Source organism: Phalaenopsis equestris, unplaced genomic scaffold (assembly GCF_001263595.1).
Source record: "Phalaenopsis equestris unplaced genomic scaffold, ASM126359v1 Scaffold000873, whole genome shotgun sequence".
Classification (NCBI taxonomy): Eukaryota; Viridiplantae; Streptophyta; class Magnoliopsida; order Asparagales; family Orchidaceae; genus Phalaenopsis; species Phalaenopsis equestris.
Genome location: NW_018165313.1, coordinates 1,955,555 through 1,965,941, shown reverse-complemented (window position 1 = coordinate 1,965,941; position 10,387 = coordinate 1,955,555). Strand labels below are relative to the sequence as shown.

Here is a 10,387-nt window from a genome sequence, read left to right as displayed (position 1 = left end):
TCAAACTGATCATTTAGACAAGACAAGCCTAATGAAGCCTGAATTGATTTGATCTGAGTTTGATCGAGCCCAGAGATCAAGTCATCAAAGCACAATTAGAGCATTTGAATGAGAATTGATGGTCGAATTAATTTCAAATCTAATAAGTTTATAGTTAAATCGAGTGTTTCGTCAGGCTGAATTCAATGAACCCAATATCACTGGATTCTATCATCATTAGGACACAAATACTCATAAATACCATCGGATCAGAGGGATCACTCTAGCCTGTCTCGTGGAGTGGCTTAGATTCATGCAGTATTTACATAAGATGTCGCTCACAAAATCTAGGAATAGACCCTCATTTCCTTTATGTGTGGGGAGGGGGTGTGACCATGGAGGAGAAAGCTGAAGGAGCTTTAAGCTTTTGAAGGCCTCTGAGCTCCACTAACGCCGAATCATCACCACCAGCGGCTGCCATCAAGTTGTTGCCATTGCAGAACCACCATTGCCTCTTCCGACCACCATGACTGGCTGTTGTTGCCCAATCATTGTTGTCGAGTGGCTTTCTCTATAGAAACTACTGTTGCCGCTTCCAGGCCATTATTGACCGGTCACCGTTATTAAGCCACAGTTATCGTCGGACCATTGTTGTACGTTCCCAACCACCCCCATCCAGCGACTGCCAACGTCGAACCACCACTGCTCGACCACTGCCACCTTCACCATTCGAACCGCCATTGTCAGACCACCAGTATTTGGCATCAAATTTTCTGGCAAACCGCCTCTACTATCGGTGTTCTTTTATAACAACTGGATCACCGACATTTCCCCTTCTTTTTCTGCTACTCGTCTAGCAAAAGTCACATACCACTTGTGCATCATTACTTCCGACCATTAAAAGCTCGGTAAAGTTTTATTACCTATATCAACATAGAAAAATTATTTCAACTTGGTCAGACCCTATGATTTTTTCTCTTTTGAGTTTTCCATATAAGAACTTTGATGTCTACTCTATCAATTTCATCTTACAAGTGTAAATCAGATCTTCATATATCACTAAGATGTTGATCCATCACTCCGTGAATTTGAATTTACAAGCACACAATAAGAATGATATCCAATTTCTTTATCATAATTTTGTCATTATTTCTCAATCAAAATGTCATGATTTTAATGCACACTCAAATATATATTTCAAATTTTATAAATCTTGAGATGTATATTAAATTAAAATTTAATTTGTGAAAAAAAAAGTCATTTTCAGAAAATGAAGGAGTTTTATGCAAGAAATTCTTTGGATTTTTTTTCCCACCACCTCCTCTCCATGTGCTACCTGAAATGAACATATAAGGCATAAGACAATAACACTAATAGTCTTCCTATATAGGTATAACTACAAATATAAAAATTATAGGTGTTAGATATGTAAATATGTAAAAAAAGTATGACATGTATATAAAAAAAAAAAAAAAAAAAATCATGTTACAAAATTCCTGCGTCCCATGTGGTCTTTCCATGTGACCACTGCGCTCATTCGCCTCCTCCCCCTTTCTCTCTCTTCCCACCAAACAACGCGCTTGCCCGTATAGTCCACGTGCCTTGCATTTTATCCCTCCTCCCTCCTCTCCAAATTACCTTTTTACCCTCACTCCTAAAATCCAAACAAAATATATCTGAATGAAGACCAACAATAAATTTATCTTAAAATCTTTTTATAAACGTGAGGATCACTGCCTCAAACGTAATCAAATTATTTTAAACTTAATTATACTCAAAATATTCTATCATGATATGATTGTTTTAAAATATGTACCGCATGATGAAGAGAGATCCTTTGCAATGAGATCACGGGACCGGTTTAGCCAGCCGAGTCAAGAATCAGCGTGAGGACGGTCGTCTGGTGCCAACCAAGCAGCTCAACAGGGGAGTGGTGTAACTTTGACGAAGAGAAAATTGATTTGATGTAGGAGTTTACTCCACAGGAGAGCCAACCCGACTGAAAGTTTATTTCCGTGAAGCATTCCCAACCATCCAACAAAGACCAAAAGACTTATCACTAGAAGTAGTATTTTCGAGCCCAACAAGTTTGATCAAGCGAGATAAGCCGATCGAGTCCTATCGACGTAGATAATCTATGGAGCTGAGCTAACCAAACACAATCGACCTAGCTAGAATAACCGAGTAAAAAAAGACAAGATAATGAGCCGTTATTTATTGACCCTATACAAATGGGGGTAGAAGTGTAATATTATTATTGTACTAAATCCTCTATATAGCATTTATTGAAGAAGTTTATATAATTTTTATTCTTCATTTTATAGGTTATAGCTCCCTATTTTTCTGATATCTTTTCATGTTCTATTTTTTTGGATGTGATAGAGAGCTAATATTCTTCAATGTAAATATATGATGTTGATTATGTGCTTTGATGCCTAAAAATACGCAATGATCAAAGATACTATTTTTAAATATTTATGATTTAATAAGGAATGAAAATGAATTTAAAAGAAGGATATGACTATTACTGGGCTGGGCCACATTTGAACAGACCGGGGTCTTTTGACCCGATGCGACGGCCCGCCACGTGCTCATTGCTTGCGGGGCATTTTCGGTAATTAGTCGAAACAAGGAGGGTTATTTAAGGAAATTATCACGTGGACTGTTCTGGTTTCACATGGTTTCAACTCTGGACCACAGGCACTTCCCCTACCGGGCTTTACTTTTTGCGATTAGGACATTACCCATCAATCTCTGACTATTTACGAAAATGGCATAAAGACCGGCAACATTGAATGATTTAATATTTTAAGCTACATTGACTGATTTTCACTTCTGCTGCCTGTATTATTAAAATATAATATTTATTTAATTTGGACTTGTAGGGGCATTTCTGTAATTTTTTAAAAAATCATGGCCATATCCCGATCTCCTCGAGCTACATAATCTCTCGCATTCCATCTCGCCGGAGATACCGACGAAGAGCCACTCTTAAAAAATGAGCTTCTTTTTCAAAACCTCCGCCGCGAGATCCAAATCCTCAACTGCTCCCTCGAGAAGTAACACCGGCGGCCGCCGAAATCCACAAACCGCCGCCGCGGCTCGGGGCTGCCTCCACATTCCGGCGATTCAAAAGCTGTTCTCAGAAGACTACAGGCGCTTAAAGAGCTGATCCCTCCCATCAGAAATTTCGCAGTCGGCGGCGACGTTCCGCCAACGCAACTACGGCCGGAGGCGGCGGATGCTGACCGGATCTTTGAGGACGCCGCCGGATACATTCTCCGGCTAAGAATGCAAGTTGAGATTTTGAGGCGTCTCGTCGATTTGTATGGTGTCGAAGAGGGGACTGGATAATCTCTTACAGATCAAAATGTAATTTTTCTTAATTATCCCTTTCTTATATGCATATATAATGCTTTGATTTGATTTTCATCTCTGATGAATTTGTGAAAGAAATATAAGATTTGGAGCTTGAATTTTGATTTGTTCTTCTTTATGCAGCAGCTTTTGAAAATTGATTTGATGAGTCATTATCGTGGTGCCTTTCATTTTTTATTCTTTGTGCTCTTTGCTAAGTCACACATGATATATGGTCGACTCATTGTCCTGAGAACTTGGCGAGTAAGTTGTAGTCTCGTACATATCTGGATCTGTGAGATATAGCTCTCGACAAGGCGACGAAGTCGGTGAATGGCTTTCTCCAACATTTGGTTTCTTGCATTTGATCTGATACTCAGCCACTCATGCCCGGCCATTTGGACTCGACTGTTATTCATTCAAGCTTGTTTTTTTGGGTCTGGTTGCCTTATGTTTGTTGGCTTGCTACGCTGAATTTTTTTGGAGGACTTGGGTAGGGAGAAGACACATTAAAATGATTCCTATTCCTACTGGCCTGCCATGGCTGCTTTTGGCTATACATATTTAGTCATCTAATTATTTATCTTTTAGAAAATCATGCTATGCTATGAAAAGAATAAGTGAACACATACATTAAATCAATGTATAATTTAAATGTTATTCTGGAGCCTTTGTACCCACACGTCATCACGAATCAAACTCTGACTCGAAAAATCAGTGTTAGGATTGATCCGAATATTTTTAGAGTCAATATCGGGTCAAATAATTCGACGAGTTTATTATTTAGGACGGGTTGAACCCGAAAACCCAAAATAAGCATGAAATTTTGGGTCGGGTTCAGATTAGCCAGTCAATCTCGGGTTTGGATTGGGTTTTAGTTTTCAACCCATTTATTATTTGGGTTGGGTTTGGGTCAACCCTAATCATTGCAGGCCAAACCTGAACCCGCCTCGCTGACTCAAATTGACACCCCTACTTATAAATAAGATGATGAGATGTCATCAATGCTTCATTTCCTTTCTTCATGCTTTGCAAGCCTTAGGTTCTTGCATCATGCGATAGGTTTGATATGTTAGAATTTACTGAGACAAACACTAATATGTCCAAGATTGTAGAGGGTCTGCTCGCCAAATGAAAGAGGAAGTTAACCTGAAAAGAAAGAGGAATGTTGTGATGTGAATAAAAGAAGGTGATCACCAAAACATACTTCTTTTGCTTCAAAGTTTGGGCTTTCAAATCAATGCTCAGCATATGATAGGCTACATCGACATCTACTATTTCTTCGTCTGACCAAGCAAACGTATCGTGTTAATCACATAATTTATCAAGTAGATCATCTTTGAACCCTGCCTGCATCAGGAGTAACACTTAGTAAAAAAATTTCTACCTATGCTTCCTTAGTGGTGACGACTACTTCAATCAACTTATTAGTCTCTAGGAAACTTCTAGGGAGTTTTCTAGATCCAAAACTTCTCGTTGCACACTGCTTATCACCCATAGAGACCAGGTATGTGATTGCTCAAGATCATCTTTAATAGTTATCACCTATCCATGCCTCAGAGTTTTGCGGTGACATGGAAAGTTGAGATGATGGCCTTGAAAGTGGCAAGGAGCGTGTGACCAAAGATGACATTGTATGTTGCTGGGGGTCGACCCCGCTGGTCGCATTTTAGGATAATCAGCTTATCCTGAAACGCACAAACTACCCCAAATGGACGTTAAATCCGCTCTTGGAATGGGCGTGCTCATGAATCATTGAATCTCGATATCATGGTTGGTTTTATTGGTCGAGGCTTTCCTTTATCAACTCCGTAAGAAATCCTCTTCAACAAGCGCTCTCCGTGCGTTCAGTGCCCTAGACGATAGATGGTAAATTATATTCTTTCATAGATATATGGTTGTTGGTGAGTTCTAGCAACACATACAAGGTTTTGTGGGTGTTGCAAGCCTAGCACATAGCCAAATTGGCCTTCTCTTTGCCCTTATGATAGGCGACATGGGCGATTACAGGCTTCAGGTCTTGCTCCTTTATCATCTCTCTCTTAAATCGAGTTGCGAAGGGAGTTCAACACTAGTGAACTCTTTTGAGGATTAGTTTTGAGCACTGATAAATTATGCTTATGAACGTTCACTTCAAGTCCACAAAGGAGGTTATAACTCCCAGCTATAAGCTATAAAACCACCTTAGAGTCGACTCTTTTGGAGTCATGAAAAATAGTTGACACTTAAGAGTGTCATTGACCCTTGATAGGTAGACCGTGGTGGATTTAACCGAGGCAATGTGGTTAGATGGATCCAACCGTCCTCAATAAGGCTCCAAGGATGGGATTTTGAAATGCTTGAGTGCTGTTGAGAAAATTAGGGCGAAGAAAAACTAGAACGACACAAATCTTTGTGTTCTTCTGGATTTGTGTCGTTCTAGTTTTTCTTCGCCCTAATTTTCTCAACAAGTGGTATCAGAGACAAGTTCGAGGGCAAGGAAGAAAATTGTGGCGGCGCAGGAAGTAAGAAAAATGATTTGGGGATTTTGGAAGGAGAAGTTTCGGGATTTGCGTGGCTCATAATAGGTGCTCTAAATTCAAATATTTCTTTTAATAAAGCATTCTCCAACTAACATGGACAGGGGGTTTCAATCTTCTTCTTTCTATCGTGGTTGGAGGCCGTTCTTGCATTGTTGAGGTGGTATAAATCATCGTCGTTTATCATAGAGGGTGAGGGATCCCGACGCCGAGCTACATCCGGACGAACGTAATAATCTCTACTAACATAGGTGGAGAATTCCCTTCTTTGTCATAGCGAGGCTGCTTGTCGTGGTAGTAGGACCAGATCTCCAAGAGTTACAAATGTATGGTTGAACTTACCAAACACCTCCATTGAATTAATTCCAAACTAAATTTGATTGGATTCAGGAGGGGCATAACCCTGGACATAAGTGGAAGTAAATGATTACATATTCATTATTATTTAGTTAGTATAATTAAGATAACTTTATATTTATTTTATTGGGTTAAATGTAGTTTAAAATAGATTAAATGGAGTTTCTTAAAATACGATTGAAGAAATTAAAAAAAAAAATGAAAATCATTTTTTTTTGAGATAGAATATTAATATTTACAGAAATTTACATATATTGCGTATATTAGTTAAAAATATTGGCCATATAAAATTTTATTTAATGAATTTTTATTTTGACTTAGGTGTAAAAATATTTTTTGAATTAAATATTTTTTATATCAATTTTTATATTAATGATCTAATGTTTTTCTTTTTTTCATTTTGAAGGAATATTCCAAACTCTTTTTCTAAACCATATTTTCTGTCCTTTTCTCACCGTTATAAAAAATACTAATTTTTTATAAAAAAATTCGCTTTAGTCATGTAATCAATGAAAAATTATTACAATCAGATTCCAGAGGTAAGTGAAAGTGTGCGCAGGTCCCACCCCTCTATTAAATATATTCAACCAGTGTATTATAGTGGTGCGAACTTACCACGTGACAAATGTCCATTGGTCTTCAGACGTAAATTTGCATCTGATGTCCTGATACAATAATCGCTCGTATTCAACGCCACATTTGTAGTGTCGTTTTAATGAGCCTGTTTTTAATATTGTTTAAATTAATATTTATTATTTAATGCAATTTATATTGGTTTTTAAAAATAATTATTTTATTTTATTTTTAAGAATGGATTAATATCAACATTCAAAATCTTTTTAAAATTAAAAATGTTATCTAAATGAGAAGAAATTATTGCGTACGAACACCATATGCATCTCTGCATGCGGTGTCCGATCTACGATCAGGATATATTTCATATTTTTTTTTAAATTTAAGTGGGGCCCACCGAAATACATCCTGACCGTAAATCTCATGATCAGACACCGCATGAATCTTGCATATGATGTCCGTCCGTATGGAATAATTTTTCCTAAATGAGGATGAGGGCGGCCCATCCATGGGGGTGGGAAATATAATAGAAAAAGAAATATTGATATACTGTGTATAATGACCTTGTTTTGTCTTATTCTATCTTTTTTTTTAATTTTCTTAAATAAATATATATTTTTTAATGTAATGTCCCGCCAACAAATTTCCAACACCATTGCACGGTTTCGAGGTAATCTTTAGAGCAAGAAATATCTAAAATTTGATTGAGAGTTATCAAGACCTCTGACTTCAACAAATTTACTGTCAAACTGATCGGCAAAGCGAGGAAAATCCAACGATATCAAAATCGATCCAATCTGAGTCAAATCAAGCTCAGATCAAGTCATTAAACCACTTTTAGAAGCTTTCCGGGTATATTTAGAAAATCAAATGAATGTTGAATCTGGTGTGTTTATGGTCGAATTGAGACAAATCCAACGAGCACGAGATAGGTTAATTTTGACATTGTAAAGGCATTCAAATGTCGTCGAAATGAGTAAAGTCTTTTGAGCTCAGAGCCCAACCCCAAGGGGGCTTTTTCGTTTATCATATAAGTGGTTGCAAAGACAATTATTATTTCATAGTTGAACTCTTCAGCTGGGTAAGACCCCATAGTTTTTACTTTTTCGGGTTTTCCACATAAAAACTTATAGTGTCATTATTGCTTACATTTTTTTAGTATGTATTTAATCATTGTACGACACTAATATAATAATCCGGTATTCTATCGTCACGAATTTTTTAGCACGCATTAATGCTTTTTCAAATTTTTCTATATTTGATTCCCCAAAAAAATTAATTTTGATTCCCCAACAAAAAAAAAAAAAAAAAGAAAATCCTCTATTTGCCGGTTAGGAATCTCGGAGCTTCGGACGACTTGCACAAGAACACAAAGCTAGCTTATTTATACACCATACTAGAAATAATAGAATCAGCACACAACCAAAAAAAAAAAAATGATTGTCATCATCCTTTCCATTCTCTTCTTCTCAGCACTCCTCCTCTCATCTCTCTTTCCAACCCTCACCGATCGCCGCCGCCCTCCCCTGCCTCCAGGGCCAAAAGGCTGGCCTTTGGTCGGCAACCTCCTCCAACTGGGCACCAAGGTACACCAAACCCTTCAGCACCTATCAAACTCTCATGGTTCTTCCGGCCTCCTTCGTCTCCGCTTAGGCACCGTCGACGTCATCGTCATATCCTCCGCCTCGGCTGCCGCCAAGTGCTTTCGCAGCCACGACGCCAAACTCAGCAGCCGCCCCCCGAATTCGCTGGGCAGGCACTTTGCCTACAACTTCCAAGATCTCATAATGGCGCCCTACGGGCCGCGGTGGCGGATGCTCAGGAAGATCTGCGCCACGCATCTATTCTCAACTAAGGTCCTGGATAGCTTCCAGCACGTGCGTGAAGACGAATTGGCGACGCTCGTTCGCGACCTGGCTTCAGACAGAGATGCGGTGATTGATGTGGGAGCGGTGGTCAACTCGTGCGCAACAAATGCTCTGGCACGTGTGTTAGTTGGACGGCGGGTGATCGTCGGAGGCGAGGAGGCGGCCAAGTTCAAGGAAATTGCCGCGGAGATATCGAAAGTTGCAGGGGAATTCAATGTTGGAGATTTTGTGCCTTGGATCGATTGGCTAGACCTACAGGCATCTCTTCTCCTTCTAAAATTGCTATAATCCCCTCATTTATATATCTATCCTAACAACACATTGATAAATAGCTATTCATGTAAGCAGGGCCTGAATAAAAAGATGAGGAGAATCCGGGAACGATTTGGCGAATTTCTGGACAAAGTAATCGAAGAGCACCGTTTGCAGAGAGTCAATCACACTAAAGATTTTCTCAGTGTGCTTATTGAGATGAATGGCAGCGCAGAAGGGGAGCAGGATGAGATCATCGACATCAACATCAAAGCTTTGCTCCAGGTTTTCTTTTTTCGCTTATTTATTTATTTGTTATCGTCAAATATCTTAGACATGATTTTAAAGATATGGCTCTTACAATTATATCATTTTTGGTTACTTTGTGTTATTTTTTATTTTTTTTTAATTTTGGGTTTTTGCAGGATATGTTCATTGCAGGAACTGAAACTGTGTCTATTACGGCAGAATGGGTATTAGCGGAGCTCATTCGCCACCCACATATTCTTGCTCGTGCCCAACATGAGCTCGACTCCGTCGTCGGGCGTGATCGATTTATATGTGAGTCGGATCTATCAAAATTTCCTTTCCTCCATGCTATTGTCAAGGAGACCTTGCGGCTACATCCCCCGCTCCCTCTTTCTCTCCCCCGCATGACGGTTGAAGACTTTGAGATCGATGGCTATCTCATTCCCAAAGGTGTTACCGTACTTATTAATGTTTGGGCTATTGGTCGTGATTCCGCCTCTTGGCCCGATGATCCCTGCAAATTCAATCCTGATCGGTTCGGCTCGAGTTCGCTGCATGCAAATGTTGATGCTAAAGGAAACGACTTCGAGTTAATACCTTTCGGTATTGGGCGAAGAATGTGCGCCGGAATAAATCTGGGCCTTCGAATGCTTCATCTCATAACAGCCATATTATTACATTCTTTTGATTGGACGATGCCAGACGGTTATATGGCCGAAAAGTTGGACATGGAGGAGAGTTATGGGGTGTCTATGCCTAAAGTAAAGCCACTTATGGCTAAAGCAATGCCAAGGCTCGCACCTAATACATATCTTTAATTTTTGTATGCATGTCATCTTAATTTTGCATGAAATAATTTTGTCTAGATAATGACCTATCAAATACAATTGTGTAATGTTGAACTATTTATCATCCATTTTTTTAATGTCTATATAGATTAATTGACCATATTGCTATTTAGTTTGAATGTTTAAGAGTCAATTTTTATAAATATGAGACTAACTGATCCCATATTTCTAATAGTTTAAAGAATCGAGTACAACATCACAAATAATACAACATCCCGAGAGATAAATATACTTTGATTGTATAAGCTAAATAATCAATGACATTCATTTGATCTACAATTTTTTTTTGCGATCAACAATTCACCTATCTAACATAAAGATTAGACAACATTATTTTACATGAGTTCATAATTCTCTATAGAGACAAACCTCTACAGTTATTTAC

At 38.6% G+C, this 10,387-nt stretch overlaps 1 protein-coding gene across 1 annotated transcript; it reads left to right on the top strand.

Moving 5' to 3' along the window:
• Nucleotides 1–8,112: 8,112 nt before the first annotated feature.
• LOC110031993 (flavonoid 3'-monooxygenase-like) lies at nt 8,113–10,069 on the top strand. Its single transcript, XM_020735473.1, has 3 exons — nt 8,113–8,911; nt 9,002–9,190; nt 9,331–10,069. The coding sequence occupies exons 1-3, from the start codon at nt 8,222–8,224 to the stop codon at nt 9,970–9,972; spliced, it is 1,521 nt and encodes a 506-aa protein (XP_020591132.1). The 5' UTR covers nt 8,113–8,221; the 3' UTR covers nt 9,973–10,069.
• Nucleotides 10,070–10,387: the final 318 nt, after the last annotated feature.